This window comes from Sceloporus occidentalis, unplaced genomic scaffold (genome assembly GCF_023333645.1).
Source record: "Sceloporus occidentalis isolate IW3139 unplaced genomic scaffold, rSceOcc1.0.p SCAF_8, whole genome shotgun sequence".
NCBI lineage: Eukaryota > Metazoa > Chordata > Lepidosauria > Squamata > Phrynosomatidae > Sceloporus > Sceloporus occidentalis.
The window spans coordinates 8,981,702-8,999,760 of record NW_028316988.1 but is presented as its reverse complement, the minus strand read 5'-3'; the positions used below and the strand labels follow the sequence as shown (position 1 = coordinate 8,999,760).

Below are 18,059 nucleotides of genomic sequence, written 5' to 3'. Positions count from 1 at the left end.
GTTGGGATGGCCATCTTCACCGGAAGGTTCTTCTCTGAGGCTGAAAGAGTGTGACTTGCCCAGAATCAGTGGGTTTAATGGCTGAGCCAGGATTCAAACCCTGGTCTCAGGCCAACGCTCAAACCACTATGCCACACTAGCTCTATATTCCAGTGAAGAGACTTGCCAAGAAAATCTTGTGAGAGGGTCGTCATAAGTCAGAAACAGCTTGAAAGCCCACAACAACAACATAATACTTCAACTTGGGGTTGAAATTTGAGCCGAAACCAATATATTATGTTGTTGTTGTTGTTGTTGTTGTTGTGTGCTTTCAAGCCCTTTCTGACTTATGACGACCCTCTCACAAGGTTTTCCTGGCAAGTCTCTTCAGCGGAAGGTTCCTTCTCTGAGGCTGAGCGAGTGTGACTTGCCTAGGATCAGTGGGTTTCATGGCTGTGATGGGACTTGAACCCTGGTCTCAGGCCAACGCTCAAACCATTATGCCACATTAGCTCTATATTATATTATACTGGGAATCATAAGCAGTATCGACCGTTGGATCAATGGGCTGTGCTCATGTGTTGACTCTCATTTTCAGTAGGTCTAATACCAGGGTGGGCATAATGCAACCTGTCTTCTGGATGCTGCTTCTAAACCCTGCATTGGGGGGCTCTGAAATACCCCACCAGTCCCCCAATGCCTCCAAAAAACCCCATTTTTGGCAAACCCCCCCCCTATTTTTGGACAATTTTCTGCAAAAACCACACAGAAAGCCTCCCAACGTGTGAAAACATGTGAAGAAAGTCCCATTTGGTTCCACCAAGCACTCGAAAACTTCACTTCTCCTCTGCAGCCCTTCTCAAAATGGCAACAAGAAGGGATGCTGTGTTGGTGTCACCATTTTGAGAGGGTCCACAGAGGAAAACAGAGGCATTGGGGCTTGTTGCGGGGTGCTAAAGATCCAGACCTTTGTGTTTTGGGTTCCTGACACAGCATGAAGAGCATTGATCCTTTCAGTCTCCATCGCAGATGCAAAGCTTGGCAACGGTGGACCGTCCTGTCGATGGGGTTTCTTGGCACAGCTGGGAAAATTCTCATATACTCTTTAAGCACCTTCTTTAGTTTCCTACATCCAGAGAGATGGAGGAGGGAAAAAATTCACATCCTAGCTAAGTCGTCTCACTTGAAACGCGGCGGATCTCTGCACACACCAGATATGTTGCTTTATGGAAACTGACAAGGGACCTAATTAAATGGTGCTGGATTCGGCGGCGAAGTCAGTTTTGTGCATTTAACAAGCCCCGGCCAAAGAGACGGACCAGAGCATCACAGCGGGGGCTCGCCTCGGACAGCGACTCCCACGTCTCCATTTTGCCGCAGAAATCGCAAAGGTTTCGGGGTGGGAACGTATTTGCGACCTCGCCTCCCATCAAAGTCTGGGAGAAGAAAAGAGAAGCGACGCCTGGGAAAGTTGGTCCAGATTGCCTGTTGTCATGGAGATGGGATGATATATAGATATAGATATATTCTCGACTGTTTTTGCAAGCAAACATTGCCGGCGGGTCTGCATTTCCGCTCTCAAAGAAATCATTTTTTAAAAAGGAGAAAGAGAGAAACTGAATGATGCAAGATGATGCGAGGGGAATAAAATAAATAGATGCGACTTGACTTTGTTGCTTTGCAGAAGCAGGGATTTCTGGTTGCAAAAATGGAGAGCGCTCCTGAGCAAGAAATGTGTCAGGAAGAGCAACAGAGGTTGGAGATCATAAAGGCATGGAAACTTAAGAGGTGGAAGGGATCCCCCAAAGGCCATGTAGCCCAACCCTCCGCCAGGCGGGAATGCAGAGTCAAAGCATCCCTGAATGATGGCCATTCAGCCTGTGTTTAGAGAAGAGCCCACCATTTTCAGAATTATAATCTTAGAATTGGAAGGGACCACAAGGGACCCCATTCTGCCATGCAGAAATACACAAAGCCAGCACTCCTGACAGATGTCCATCCAACCTTTGTTTCAAGAACCACCACCAAAGGAGAGTCTCCCATCCTTAGAATCATAGAGTTGGAAGAGACCCCAAGGGCCGTCCAGTACAACCCCCTTCTGCCATGCAGGAACTCTCAATCAAAGCATCCCCATTGACAGATGGCCATCCAGCCTCTGCTTAAAGAACTCCAAGGAAGGAGACGCATAGAATCATAGAGTTGGAAGAGACCACAAGGGCCATCCAGTCCAACCCCCTGCCATGCAGGAAATCCAAATCAAAGCATCTCCACCACAATCTCCGAGGAAGAAGTGTGTTCCACTGTCAAACAGCCCTTACTCTCAGGAAGTTCCTTCTAATGTTGAGCTGGAATCTCTTTTCCTGGAGCTTGCATCCATTGCTCCATTGTGTCCTAGTCTCTGGAGCAGCCGAAAACAAGCTTGCTCCCTCCTCAATATGGCATCCCTTCAAATATTTAAACAGGGCTCTCATATCACCTCTTAACCTTCTCTACTCCAGGCTAAACATCCTCAGATCCCTAAGTCTCTCCTCATAGGGCTTCATGGTTTTCAGACCCTTCACCATTTTGGTCACCCTCCTTTGGACACATGGTTCCAGTTTCTCAATGTCCCTTTTGAATTGTGGTGCCCAGAACTGTGGTGGGCAGTCCATTCCCCTCCTGAACAGCTCTTATACTCAAGAGCATTTTGAAATGCAATGCTCTAGGAAGACAAGCCTCCATAGCTAAACCAAACAAGGAAGGACCAAAACTACGGGAAGCTCCACCATTTCAGGTCAGCTAAAATAGGAGTAGTTTGCTGTGGGTTTTTTGGGCTGTGTGGCCATGTTCTAGAAGAGTTTATCCCTGATGTTTCACCAGCATCTACAGCTGGCATCTTCAGAGAATGCTGGCATGGAAGTGAGTGAGGTATATATATATACCGTGCGACCCTGGGTTGGGAGGAACGATTTCCATGTCTGTCTATGTAATATCATTGCACCCTGAGGCCTTGTCATTCAACAACAGAACAATACACAGATTAATATGGAAATCACTGTGTGTGTGTGTATAATACACACACACACACCACTCTCTTCCATGCCAGCGTCCTCTGAAGGTGCCGGCCACAGATGCTGGCGAAACGTCAGGTATAAACTCTTGTAGAACATGGACACATAGCCCCGAAAATCCCACAAAGTATGGATGCCGGCCATGAAAACCTTTGACTTCACAGTTCTAGGAGTATCCCTCTCTGACGAAAGCGGGTCTTTTGTAAAGCTACTGCGTCTTTAGCAAAGCAGCAGCGCTTTGCCAGGTTGCATCTTCCAGCCACTTGAAGGGGATTGTTGGCATTTGCTGGTAAACGTCTGTGCTTTACGCATACATCTCTTGCTGGTGCAGGGTGTCCCTACGGGTGCATCCACACTGCAGAATTAAAGCAGTTTGAGACCACTTTAGCTGCCATGCATCTATCCAATTGAATCCTGGGATTTGTCGTTTGGGGAGGAATTCAGTTTGGCTTGTTGGAGAACTCTGATGCCTCACCAAAGGACAGGTTCAATAAGACAGAGTCGTGGCAGTTAAAGTAGTCTCAAATTGCTTTAAATCTGCAGTGTGGATGCACCCTACAACACAGTTGCGGTAGCAAGCAAACAGTAAGTCCATCCATATCATAATCCCTTGGGATAAATAGCTCTCAAAGCCGCTTTAGGAAATGTGCTGTTTATTCCATGGAGCTCATCAATAATATAGTGTCAGGTGGAGACTTTACGTGATTTGCCTTTCAATCTGAGATCTCCCCAGAACATTTCATTTGCCGGCAGTTCGCTCTCTGTAGGGAAAGCACCTTGGTTTAAGATGGGATTTTTTCCAAAAACGAACACGGAAAATGAAAAACGGGCGCATGCATAGCATAGCAATGGCACACCTGGCACGGAAAGGAATTGGAAGAAGCAAGTAACTCTGCCTTGGAAAGCAAGGAAGGAACTGGTTGATTTGGAAGGCAAGGAAATACAAAGTGAAGGGCTTCCTCTGCTGGCAACCAAGAGAAATACAACATTAATCCCAATGAGAACCAACCAGGAGTTGGTGAAGATGGCATCATATGCTTCCGAGGGCAAAATCAGGGCAAATAAGAAATCTGCTTCCCCAATGAAATTTCCCACCAACATTTCCAGCATTGCAGAGACTGAGTCACTGAAAATGGTTCTTGCCTAGGACTTTTCTACTAGCTGTGTTTCCGTTCCCTTAGTATCTTCAGTTGCCCCTTTTTTTTGGGTGCCCACAATGCATTTCTAAAAGCTCAGGTGAAATCTGAAGTTAACTGCATTGCTAGTAATTGGGCCAAGAGTAAAAGTAGTTTGCACTCAATAAACACAGCAGTGAGGACAAGAGTGGGCAGGATCCCACACACGTTCTGGTTTTCGTCTGCAAAATGTCAGGAGGTTATACACTTTAATTTGTTGCTTCTCTTCTGCACCTCTGCCAAAAAGAGCTCTGCACACAGACAGACACCCACTCATGCTTCCACCCTTCTGGCTTGCCCTTGCTTCATGCATTTGAGATCTCCAGCAAACCTCGGACCAAATGCCCTGCATCCTCCGCGCCAGGTCAAAATGCCAAGTTCGACTCGAGGGGAGAGCTCCTCTTAAGCTGCCGTGTGCCGTGGGATTTCTGGAAGGCATGCAATTATTGGAAGGGTAGAAAGAGGAGACTGGGTTGCAACACGCTGGTTTTAGAAAATAAGTGGATGTGGAGGTGCAGAGAGCTGGTGAAGGATGGAGAAAACCTGCAGGAGGTGGATCGTCTTTATAAACCGTGCCCATATTTTAACAGCTAGAGCTCAGATAGTTCCTTTTTTCCCCCCTTCCTTTATTTTTTCTTCTTCTCCTTTCTACTCTGCGTCTCTCGCTTCTGCTAAACTCTGGTTGAGTGCGTCTCCACTTTGGAAATAACACAGTTGGACACCACTTTTTGGCACCATGGTGCAATCCTGGGATGCGTTGTTTTGCAAAAGAGGGCTGGTGCCTCACAAAGCTACAAATCCCAGGGTTCTGTAGGACAGAGCCATGGCAGTCAAAGAGGAGTCACACTGCAATGGAGATCTGTGGTTCCCAGACTTTGGTCCTCCAGATGTTTTGGACTTCAGGTCCCAGAATGCTTGACCATTGGCCACTCTGGCTGGGGCTTCTGGGAGTTGAAATCCACAACACCTGGAGGACCAGAGTTTGGGAATCACTGGTGTAGGTGCATTCGCCAGTTGTACCTACTTCATACCACTTTGATATCCATGGCTTCACAGATGCAGCATTTCCCAATGCTGAGTCTTGGCCAGAAATGCATACACACCTTGTGAAGTCAAACTACTTATCCCAGGATTTGATAGCAATGAGAGCTGAACATTAAAGCAGTGTCAAACTATTTTATTTCTACAGTGTAGCAGCAGAATAATGCAAAATAATGCATCACCACGATTAGAAAGAACTAATGCAAAATAATGCACTGGCGCTGTTACAAAGAAAGCCCTGTTATGTGTGCCCACCAACCTCACTTGGCAAAGTGTAGGGACACACAACACAGTCTTCATATACAACACACAGGTTGGTATTAAAGCCTCGGGTTATGAAACCTATTTATACAGTTGTGGGGTAGGATGCAATAGGCTCCGGAAAAGTGCCAAGTGGGATCTTCTTTGCAAAAATGCAATTGAAAAATTGATAATTTGGGGCTTAGTCTGATTTCCTTCTGTCTCTCCAGCAGTTGAATAGTTTTCACCCAACTCTGTCCTTTACTTCCTTCCAGCCATGAAAGCCGACCGGAAACGTTTGAAGGGGGAGAAGACGGACTTGGTGAGCCAAATGCAGCAGCTCTATGCCACTCTGGAAAGCCGGGAAGAGCAGCTGCGAGACTTCATCCGGAACTACGAACAACACAGAAAAGTAAGGACAGGGGCCAGGATTGGCAGTTGGATTGCTTTATTGCTATATTTATATCCCAACTTATATCTAAAGAGAGCGAGTGTGGTGGGCCAGGACTACGGAAGACCGGAGAGGCATCTAACCTGTTTGATACCAATTTAGCTGCCATGGCTCCATCCTACAGAATCCTGGGATTTGTCGTTTTGTAAGGCACCAGCATTCTTTGACAGAGGAGTCTAAAGACCTTGTAAAACTACAAATCCCAGGACTGCATAGGATGGAGCTACAGCACTTCATGTCAAACTGTATTATTTCTACAGTGTAGATGCACTCCAGGATTTGAATCCCTGCGCAGCCTTGGAAACAAACTCCTATTTGTGAAGTCGAAGGCTTTCATGGCCGGCATCCATAGTTTTTTGTGGGTTTTTCCACTATGTGGCCATGTTCTATAAGATCTCTGAAGATGCCAGCCACAGATGCTGGTGAAAGATCAGGAATAAACTCTTATGGAACATGGCCACATAGCCCGAAAAACTCACAAAAAACTATAAATTCCTATTTGACTTTGATCAAGTCACACATTCTCGGCCTCAACTGAAGGCAGGTGTCCTCTGAATAAAACCCTGTAAGATACAGAGTGCTTTACAGATTGGACTACGACTGGAGACCAGGGTTCGAATCCCAGCTCAGCCATGGAAAACCACTGTTTCCATGCCCTTGGCAAGTCACACTCTCTCAGACTTAGAGGAAGGCAATGGTGACCCTGCTCAGAAACAGACTTAAAAAATCTGAACGAGAGTCTCCATAGGTCAGATCTAAACTGAAGGCACATAACAACAACCATTTTGACTGTCATGGTTCCCACATCCTTTCCAAAATGCAATCAGATTGAGCCATGACAGTTATAGTGATATCAGTGCGCTATAACTAGTGCAAAAGTACTCTACAAACCATAAGATTCCCAATGGACAATCTTATGGACAAGCCGTGACAATAAAGGTGGTATTAAAGGGCTGTAGGAGCATAGTGTGGATGCATTCAAACAAGCATCATATTATTCAGTGGTGATAATATGTGTAGGGATATTAGAGATAATATAAGTGCAGATTTTGGATCTTGTCCTCTGCTTTTCTGTTGCCCCCTGACCCTTTTTTGCCCAACCGACAGGAGAGCGAAGACGTCGTCAAAGCGCTTGCGAAAGAGAAAGACCTCCTGGAGCGAGAAAAGTGGGAGCTGCGCCGGCAAGCCAAAGAGGCCACGGACCATGCCAGCGCCCTCCGTTCCCAGCTGGACCTGAAGGACAACCGGATGAAGGAGCTGGAAGCCGAGCTAGCCATGGTGAGCCTTCCCCAACCCCTCTGCCTTTGGGGTCCCTTTTAATATTAGGAACCAGGGTGGGATGCATCACCCTCTCTTGCATTTCTCCATGTTGTCCATCCAGGCGAAGCAGTCCTTAGCAACCCTGACCAAGGATGTCCCCAAGCGGCACTCGCTAGCCATGCCCGGCGAAACGGTGCTCAACGGCAACCAAGAATGGGTTATGCAAGCCGACCTCCCTCTTACGGCTGCCATCCGGCAGAGCCAACAGACGCTCTATCATGGCCACCCACAGCACACGGTGGACCGGCAAGGTGAGTCCCCATAGGTCCCCCCAAGTCATTGTATCATCATCATCATCATCCCACACTTTCCCCAAAACTGGGATTCAGGGCAGCTTACATTATTTTAAAAAAACACTACAATTAAAAGCATGCAAGAATGGTACATTAAAACAGAATGAAATTATTACAGCATTAAAACAAATTACACATTATTATTATTATTATTATTATTATTATTATTATTGTTATTGTTATTGTTATTGTTATTGTTATTATTACCCTGCCTCTTCCCGTAAGATCGAGGCGGCTAACAATCACATTAATATCGAATGCAATAATACAGCAATAAATCCAATACACAAATAAAACACAACACACCTCTAATAGATGCATACAATATAAATAAATCCCCCCTCCCTCCTTACATATATAACATAATTTCTAATATCTAACATTCCAAGATCAGCCAACTTTTACGGATCTGAAGTCCATTTTTCTGCACCTGGGACCCTCCGGGAATGCCACAAACTGTCCAGACCTTTCCAAAGGGGCATCTACACTGTAGTAATAATACAGTTTGACACCACTTTAACTGCCGTGGCTCCATCCTACAGAATCCTGGGATTTGTTGTTTGGAGAGGCACTAGCGCTCTTTGGCCAAGAAGGCGGAAGCCTTGTGAAACTGCAAAACCCCAGGACTCCATAGACCGGAGCTACAGCTCTTAAAGGGGTGCCAACCTGCATTATTTCTAATAGATGCACCCCAAATTTCATTTAAAAAGATATTGTTCAGTGGTCTATATCCCATCTCCCTATGCAAGTGAGAAACAATAATCCCCTAGTGTCACCTTGACTTGCTCCTTTAGGTCTTAAAATTTGGGGAGGGTGGTGATAAACAGTGAGCGACTGTGGTTTGTAATGGTTTGTTGCAAAGTCTCAAGTTTTGGCCCAAAAACCTGAGAGCCTGGTGCAATCCCAAGTTGGCAACCCTGTTCATTGTCCAGCCGATCATGGCTACCTGCTGCCATCTGCCTCATCCCCAGTCCTTACCTGTCCAGACGAAATGGTGGCAGTTGTGCACTGGGAGCCCATTCCAACTTTGCACCTTGGTTTTGCCCCCATTTTGTTGCTTCCAGCAAGATGGAGACATGATGGAGAAACTCACCCACCGTCTCTTGGCTCTTTGCTTTTCCAGCGGTCCGAGTCAGCCCATGCCATTCCCGGCAGCCTTCCATCATCTCCGACGCATCAGCGGCGGAAGGGGACCGGTCGTCCACGCCGAGCGACATCAACTCGCCGCGGCACCGAACGCATTCGCTCTGCAATGTAAGGCGCCTCTGCAGGTCATTGGCTGTTCCTAACACGGTTCTCTTCTCTTTCTAACCCCGCTTGCCTGCTTTGCTGGTTGATTCTCCCATCGTCCTGGGAAAGGAAGGGGGATGCTTGGCTGCTTGTTTTGGCTGCTGCTGGTGCTGTCACTGCTGCTTCTGAACATGCACTCTTTTGAAAAGGAGAAATTTTATGTGCAACAAAATATTGCAGCATAAATGTCCCACTATATTTTGCACTAGTCTGGCCTCATTTGGTGTACTGAGTTCAATTCTGGGCACCTCATTGTAAAAAGGATATAGGGTACATCTACACCAGGGATTCCCAAACTTTGAACATCAACTCCGAGAAGCCTCAGCCAGCTTGGTCCACAGTCGAAAATTCTGGGAGCTGAAGTTTAAAACATCTGGAGGAGCAAAGTTTGGGAATCGCTGAAGAAATAGTGTAGTTTTGACGCTTTTAACTGCCATGGCTCCATGCTACAAATTCCTGGGACTTGTAGTTTGGCGAGGCGCCGGCCCTCTTTGGCAGAGAAGGCTGAAGACCTTGTAGAATGACAGATCCAAGGATTCCTTAGGATGGAGCCACTGCATTTAAAGTGGCAGCAAACTGTATCAATGGGGCAGATTCAGGGAAGAGCAACTAGGATGATCAGAAGTACGGAAAACAAAACATGCAAAGAAAGGTTGAAGGAGTTGGGCATGTTCATCCTGGTGATGTTTTGAAATATCTCTGCGGCTCCAGAGGGTACGACCAGGACTAATGGTTTTAAGTTAGGAGGGTAGGTTTTGATTCAACATTTGATTCAACATTGACAGTAAGAGGGTTTCAGTAATGCAACCAATGACCCAGAGAGGTGGCATCTTCCAAAAGAGGCTGGCCACCAGTGACCTGCTGGAGATCCTTTAGCATTGAGCAGAGGGTTGGAACTGATGACCTTTGGGTTCCCTTCCAACTCTACCATTCTATGATTCTCTACATCAGTGGTTCCCAACCTTCCTAATGCTTTAATACAGTTCCTCATGTTGTGGTGACCCAAACCCATGAAATTATTTTCGTTGCTACTTTATAACTGTAATTAAATAGGTGTTTTCCAATGGTCTTAGGCGACCCCCATGAAAGGGTCATTCGACCCCCAAAGGGGTCCCGACCCACAGGTTGGGAACCACTGCTCTACATAGAGAGATCTTGTAGCACCTTTGAGACTAAGCGAAAGAAAGAGGTTAGCAGCATGAGCTTTCATAGACTTAAGTCTACTTGCATCAAATGCATTTGGCATCTTTGAATTTGATAATTCTGCGATTCTATGGCTACATGCGCACAGGAATCCAGACCATCTTGTAGTATCTTTCAGGTGCAAGCGGGGAATGAAGTGGGATGGAGAAAAACACACATACACACCAAAGTGTGTTGTTGTCCCTTTAGCATGCGCTGCCTGAGTGTTTCTTAACCTTTTGCAAAACCTGCCCTGCTGGGGACTTTCTTTGCTGTCTTAGGAACAGAAGGCTCAGAAGGCAACATGTTTCTTTTTTCTTTGTGGAACAATCTCACACTATGTTTCCTCCTAACCCTAATTCTAACTCACCCACCCACAGCCTTTTAGAGGGAAGTCCAGGTTTTGGGGAGCTTTGGTGCTGTTGGATGCTTGCAAAACTGTCCCGATAGCAAGGCATGTACTTTGTCTTTGCCACCTTTGCCCGCCCTGGGCATGCACTGAGACCGTCTCTTTTCTCCTGGCAGGGGGATAGTCCTGGACCGGTACAGAAAAACTTGCACAACCCAATTGTCCAGGTAAGAAATAACAGCGGGGCCTTGGTCTCATTTGGCATCTGCTTCCAGGGCTCCCTGTGGATACCAAAATCTACTCAAGTCCCATTAAATACAGTGGTATAGTAAAATTGCCATATATAAAATGGCAAACTCAAGGCTTGCCTTTTGGAATATTTTTTTTTTTTTTGGGGGGGGGGGGGGGATATTTTCAAGCCATGGTTGGTTGAATCTGTGGATGCAGAATCTATGGATACGGAGAACCGACGGCACTTAAAATATGGTTATGTGAGAGGCAGCATGGTGTAGTGGTTTGAGTGTCAGCCTACGATTATTCCCAGCTTGGCCGTGAAACCCACTGGGTGACTTTGGGCAGGTGACACACTCTCAGACTCAGAGGAAGGCCATGGCAAACCTCCTCTAAGAAATTCTTACCCAGAAAACCCAAAGATAAGGTCACCGTAAGTTGGAATCGAATGGGAGGCACACAACAGCAACAACAAATACTTAAGTGTACTTAATTTAGTTGCTAATGGAGAATATAGATACAGTTGTCCCTCCATATTCGCCAGGGTTAGGAGCACAAGACCCCCTTGAATATGAAAACAAATGCAAATAACAAAACCATGTTTTTACCTGAGAGGACACCTCTCTAGGGATCTCTAGGTCCTCCGGCACAACTCTGTGGTCAACATCCGACAGACACTCACCATAGAGTTGCGCTGGAGGAGCTACAAAGGCCTAGTAGAGTGTCCTCTCTAGGAATCTCTAGGTCTTTCAGTGCCACTTTTAGTTAAAGTTGGCCATAGAGTTGCTCTGGAGGACCTAGATATTCCTAGAGGGAACATATTAATCAAATTCATAAATAATCAAAGCCACAAATATGGAGGGATGAGTGTGTGTGTGTATGTATTGGTTGAATTCGGGGATGCAGAATCTGCAGATATGAAGAACCGACTGCACTTATAAGAGCCATGGTTGGTTGAATATATATATATTGCAATATCTATATTGCAAGAGGACTGATATTTGGGTTTAGGGATTGTATGGACTGATATATAGCTTCAGTCCATACAATCCCTAAACCCAAATATCGGTCCTTTGCAATGACAGCCCTCTGCTTTTGCAAAGTGTTTGGAAGGTTTTGCAGGCAACACGGTCGCCTTTGGCCAATGTGGACAAAGCAATCTCACCTGTATTCTTCTCTCTCTGTTTCCTTCCCCACTTCCTTTTCAGTCTTTAGAGGACCTCGAAGACCAAAAACGGAAAAAGAAGAAAGAGAAGATGGGCTTCGGGTCCATTTCCCGGGTCTTTGCCCGAGGGAAGCAGCGGAAATCGCTCGACCCGGGCCTCTTCGACGGTACCACTCCCGATTATTACATAGAAGAGGATGCCGACTGGTGACGGCCCGCCTTCCCAAACCCCCGCTTCTGGTGTGCGTGCGTGTGTGCGAGTGTCTGTGTGCGCGAGCCAAACGCCTCTAAACCCGAAACCCGGCGGATCGTGAGCCTTTCTCGCTCTCTTTCTCTGCGTTGCCTCTTCTGTAACTCGCTGTACATAATTCCCCCCCTTAAAAAAATCCCGTATGTGAAACCCCACTAACTGTTGTCTATGGAGCGATGCCAAGTCGTTGTTGTGTAACTTCCCCTCGTTCTGTTCTGGGGTGTGTTTTGTTAACCTTTGCGTTGAGTTTTCCTTCTCTCTCTCTTTCACTCTCTTCCTTTATTCTATTTCCTTTCCGTTTTTAAAGACCTCTCCTTCCTCTCTTGTCCCTGCTCTTCTTTTTACAAAAACTTGAAAAACTTGAAGGACTGCTGTGTATTTGTACATAACAAGGACAACAACAACGAATATTGTGCACTGTGTTCCCATAACATGTCTCTCGTCCCCCTTCTGGGGCCGAAAGTAAAACCCCGCTGATCTTCCTGCTCTCTTTTCCCCCCGATGCCGAGATCGCTGGAGTTTTTCGGATCACGCGGTTTCCCCCAAGATGGCTGCCAGGAGCAAAAAAACTCCGTACAGACCTCTGTTTTCGTGTGATGGACCAACTTTTGCGTAATGCGCCACGTCTTTTTACGCAGGAATGAGCCACGGCTATCGAGAGACGAGAGATCCAGCCGTCAACGCAAACCTCCCTGGTCCAAACTAGACCTTTTTTTTTAATTTTCCATTAGCAAAGTAGGGATCTGTTATTTATTTACTGTCAAAGAAAAGCGAATTGCCGTTTGGCGATACCAAAATCTGGGTTCCATGTTGGTGGCGCATGCTTGTTGAACCTCCTCTAAATTGTTTAAGGAGGATTTCAAGAGAGATCGGTTTATTTTAAGGTGCTAAACCTTGCTAAGGGGGACGCCATTTGGCATCTTGGTCGTTGGTCCTTGGATATTCGGACTAAACCCTGGAGCAGATTTCCCTCCCGATTCCCAGCAGAGCCTCCGTTGGATGAGGCTTTAATTGGGAGGAAAGTTCCCATTGGTGTGAATTGTCTGTTATGTGTTAACTGTTTTTAACACATACAAATAGGCGAGGAGTGTATCTCACACTTGCTATTTCCGTGCGCGGCATCATGCTGTGCGATCTTTTTGCAGATGGATGTGCAAACGTAGACCTGAATCCTATTGTTGATCCCAACTGGAGAAGGGCTGTTGAATCAACAGAGGTCCAGAATACTGCCCTGGCTCAGTGCTAGAGAATCCTGGGAATTCTAGTTCATTGTGGCACCAGAACCCTCCAACAGAGACGGCTAAATGTCTACCATTCCCTAGCATTGAGCCAGGGCAGTTAAAGCAGTCTCAAACTGGATTATTTCTGCAGTGTGTTTTGGACCAGAGTTAACCTTTGATTCAACCATCCGTGCAAATCCTGCTCTGAGTCTGGATAAGCAAAGCCCCATTGAACCGTTCACCTAAATCCTAGTTACCTGACTCACCTCTTACAGTCAATTCAGTGGGTCTACTCCAGTTGGGACTGAACAACCGGAACCTGGCTGCTATGCGCAAAGCAGTTCCAAATTTCCAATTTGAAAACAAGTCCTCCCTTACCCCCAAAAAAGATCTAGTTGTCTGACTTTTTTCAGGCCAGGATCCCCCAAAACCATACGGATGTGCGTTCCTGCATTCCCGCTCTCTTCCTAATTTTCTTTTCTGTTGTTATTCTGTTTGTGTGTGTGTGTGTGTTTTAATATATATATAAATCTCTCTATATATATATATATGTCATGCATACTCATCTGGAATAATTTCTTAACCCTTCATTCTTCCTTCTTCTTCTTCTTCCCTCGTTGTTTAGTTTTTTAATTTATTTGCACAATACAGAGGATGTATTCTAACTAAATTATTTGCATAAATATTGGGATTTATATTTTTCCACGTTGGGGGTGCGGGGGGGTGTTTGGGATGGTTGCTGTTTTTACTCCTCTGTGCTCTTGAGCGTTGTCGCATTTGCAGAGGGGAAGGTGTGATGGATTCGATGCCAAGAGAACAAATGTGACTTTGCTCCCTTTTCCTATGCCCCATCTCCACCCTGGTCCCATCCGATCCTGTAAAAAAGACGTTTTGGGGTATCCCACACGCAAAATATCATAGGTATAGCTCTCTTGCAGCATGGCAATTTCTGGTTGATCTCGCCAGATGCTACCACTGAGAAGATCGCAGTTGTTTACTGTTTTCCATAGCTCTTGGTGCTTCAGAGGGTCCGTTTTGAAATGGCAGCCTCTTGAGCATTTTGGCATAGTTGATGCCCAGGATTGGCAAAAACACCCAGACTGAGACCTGCCATCACAGTCTAGATTTTGTAACTTTGGGCCCAAACAGACAGGCCAAAATAAAGCTGCTTCAGGTCACCTTGGAGGTATGCTGTTTAAATGACGAGTCCGAAAGCCACACCAAAGGACTAGAGCGCAGCTTTGGTGCAGCTTCTGGCCTCTTAAGTTGCGTGCGTCTTTTAAATAGCATACTTCCGAACTGACTCAAATAGCTTTATTTTGGCCTGTCTGTTCAGGCCCTTTGTGAACCTGCAGCTACATTGCAGAAATGCAAAGAAGCCCTGTTAGCAAGTAGCAAAGATGTACATTTGGGCACCGGCAAGAGAGCTCCAAAGCACATTGGGGATATTTGCACATCAGGAACCACCATGTGGCCCTCAAGAAGTCCAAAAATAACTCCAAAATGCCCTTAGGTTTCCTCCAATGTATGGGGGACTTAAAGCCCAGGAGAGGCTCTTTTTAACATAGGAAGTGACTTCTGCTCACTTGTTGCTTTTGTTGTGTGCCTTCAAGTTGTGTCCGACTTACGGCGATCCTATCTTGGCGTTTTCTTGGCAAGTTTCTCCAGAGCGGGTTTGCCATTGCCATGCACTGAGGCTGAGAGAGAGTTCCTCCAGAGCAACTCTATGGTCAACACCTGCCAGAGGTTGAGCATAGAACTGGGCTTCAAAAAACCCGGAGAAGTGTTCGCTCTAGGAATCCATAGGTCCTCCAGCACAAAGTCTGGCGAACATTAGCCATTGAATCGTGCTGGAGGACCTAAAGAGTCCTAGAGAGAACAACCTGTTCATCGAATCCGTGAATAATCAAAGCTGCAAATGCGGGGGGGCCAAGCGTATTTGCGTTTCAGCGGTGCCCAAAAATATCTCGGCGGAGCTGCCCTTTGCAGTGCAAGGCGCCCCAAAAATGCCTCTCCGGAGCTGCTATTTGCATTAGCCCCCGTTCCAAGATGGAGCACTTCTTTGCAGAGTTGCGATACAATCTCCCTCTCCTTCGCCCCGTCTTTTCCCTTCCCTTTTTCCAATTCCAAATTGAAGCAGCTAAACTCCTGGAATATATTTAGTCATTTCTTTTTTTGTTGTCGTTATTATTCTTGTTGTCTGTGTTATTATTGTTATTGTTTCAGCTTTCTGTCTTTGTTTCTCTCTCTCTCTCTCTCTCTCTCTCTCTCTTTCTCTTTCGCTCTCTTTTTTGTAAATTAGGAAATAATTATTTTAAAAAAACAAAAACTAAGAAGGTGATTTATTTAAAAAGAGAACTACCATTCAGATAGCTTACGAATGATGGGTAACCTTAGATTTAACGTCTCCCTCCCTTCCACGGTTGTGCGGAAGGGAGAAACAATTCCTCGAAGGCATGGATGCAAATATGAAAATATTAAAAAAAGAGAAAAAAATACACACACACAACTAAATAAAGCTTATTTTAAAGTAATTGTGGTTCTCTGCGTGTCTGACTTGTTGGTTTGCGGATCCCGGCGTGCCAGAGCTCCAAGGATTGTCCACGAACTAAAAGGGCCCTGTATATCTGTTAAGATCTTTGCCACGTAAATTGGATTTGATCACTAAAGACGGATACCTTTTTCTCAATGGGTCTGGGAGGTGACCATTGGAAAGCCCCACCTTGGGTCCTATGATGCAGGGAGGACCATCTCTGCAATTTCTTCAAGCCTGGCATTGTTTGGGAACGTCCCCTTTTGGAACTACACCTCCCAGAATCCCCCTCAGCACAACCCAGCCCCATAAGCGCCCTTCCCAAGCACTGGTTCGTACGTATTTCTGTCATGGTTGCCCATGTCGGTGGACCCTGTCATCCCTCTCTGGTGTTTGGTGTATCCACTTTGGACTTTTTTCTAGCTTTGCAAGGAACTGTCCAGAGGGCTGAGCTTGAGATCGGCTGGAAAACCTAGAACAGCGCCTTTCAAATCTGGAACAAAACTTGTAATGGGAGTTTTCTAGGTGTACCCACACAAACACACTTCGATGGTGGTGGCCACCCCTGACACAGCTGGAGAAGGAAGGTGCCATCTTTCTATTCACCACCATCTTAGATGGCCAACTATTAGCCAGATTTCTCTGTCATGGTCCACGTTGCATAATGTTACACATGCCTACGTAGCAGAGGTGCTAAGGAACCTTGTTTGTGAATTGCAAAGGTGTGTAATGGGACACCGGCCAGACTTCCCCAAGGGGCATCAGCACTCCCTCGGTGGTGTCCTGTTGTGCTTTAGTCTTATTGTGCATTGGTACCCATTGTTTGTTGGTCCTGTTGTGCATTGGTACCCATTGTTTATTGGTCCTGTTCTACATTGGAACCCATTGTTTGTTGGTCCTGTTGTGTATTGGCACCCATTGTTCATTGGGCCCGTTGTGCATTTTCACCTTATATGCATTGGGCCTGTTGTGCATTGGCACCCATTGTTCATTGGTTCTGTTCTACATTGGCACCCATTGTTGGTTGGTCCTATTGTGCGTTGGCACCCATTGTTCATTGGTCCTGTTATGCATTGGCCCCCATGTTCTTTGGGCCTGTTGTGCATTTTCACCCTATGTTCATTGGACCTGTTGTGCATTGGCACCCATTGTTCATTCATCCTGTTATGCATTGGTACCCTGTTGTGCATTGGCACACATTGTTCATTGGTCCTGTTATACATTGGCACACATTGTTCATTGGTCCTGTTGTGCATTGGAACCCATTGTTCATTGGTCCTGTTGTGCATTGGCACCCATTGTTCATTGGTCCTGTTATGCATTGGCACACATTGTTCCTTGGGCCTGTTGTGCATTTTCACCCTATGTTCATTGGGCCTGTTGTGCATTGATACCCTGTTGTGCATTGGCACACATTGTTTATTGGCCCTGTTCTACATTGGTTCCAATGTACGATGGTCACTTTTCTGGTTTCCCTACATAGTAACGCAGCAGCAGCCCCTTGCTGAATACAGACTGCGAAACTGCTCAATTCTGTGTCCTGCAAATGTAACTCTCCTTACGAAGCCGATGAGTCCCCAAGTGAAGTCTGGCCATGCGTCAACCACAGCCAGGCTATGAGTCTACTCTGGTGGGAAGATGCTAATTCCCCAGATCCCGCTAATCTGCCTCTGACAGCGTGTTGACAGCAGTGGAAATGTGGAAACTAGGTCCCCTGCCTGTGAGGAGCAGAGAGTGTCCTCATTCTATCAGGGGGATATAATTGTGCTTTTGTAATTGTGCCTTTTTCTGAAATAGGTTGCTAAGGAGCTATGATGCTATCGGGTTGAGAAATCCTAAAGTCACGTTGATGGATGCTGGGATTTGGAGAGGAATCTCTGGAACGGCCTCAATGGGACTTAGCTAATGCTTGAGCCCCTATCAGAGAACTTGGGGGGGGGGGGGGTTGCATTCCTTTTCTTTTCCCACATTAGGTTGCCAAAGAGCTAGGGTGCTATTGGGTCAAGAAATCATAAAATCATTTTAATGGATGCTGAGATTTGGAGAGGAATCTCTAGAACAGCATCAACAAGATCTAGCTAATGCTTGCACCCTTATCAGAGAACAAACTTTTTGTACATGCATTTTTGGGCGTGCCTTTTGCATTCTTTTTCCCCATTAAGAAATGGGAAGGGTGGGGAGTGCCCACATTTGCTTCCGCAACCCCAAAGAGTTTCCAAATTTACCCCGGTGTATTGCTTTCGTTGTAGGAAAGTTGCAAACAATGACACCGCTCAGCAATCCGACTGGC

At 46.1% G+C, this 18,059-nt stretch overlaps 1 protein-coding gene across 6 annotated transcripts in view; it reads left to right on the top strand.

Annotated features, from left to right (window-relative positions):
- KAZN (kazrin, periplakin interacting protein) overlaps window positions 1-16,126 on the top strand; it is a 182,610-nt gene extending 166,484 nt beyond the window's left edge. For 3 of the 6 annotated variants that reach the window (XM_089534464.1, XM_089534463.1, XM_089534465.1), the window contains exons 3-8: window positions 5,761-5,897; window positions 7,044-7,214; window positions 7,318-7,507; window positions 8,673-8,803; window positions 10,547-10,597; window positions 11,810-16,125. In XM_089534464.1, coding sequence (XP_089390590.1) covers window positions 5,761-5,897; window positions 7,044-7,214; window positions 7,318-7,507; window positions 8,673-8,803; window positions 10,547-10,597; window positions 11,810-11,977 — 848 coding nt within the window. In that variant the 3' untranslated portion in view covers window positions 11,978-16,125. Of the gene's footprint in view, window positions 1-5,760; window positions 5,898-7,043; window positions 7,215-7,317; window positions 7,508-8,672; window positions 8,821-10,546; window positions 10,598-11,809 lie in introns of all 6 variants that reach the window. The other 3 variants (XM_089534459.1, XM_089534462.1, XM_089534461.1) reach the window with 2 other exon arrangements.
- The last annotated feature ends 1,933 nt before the right edge of the window (window positions 16,127-18,059 follow it).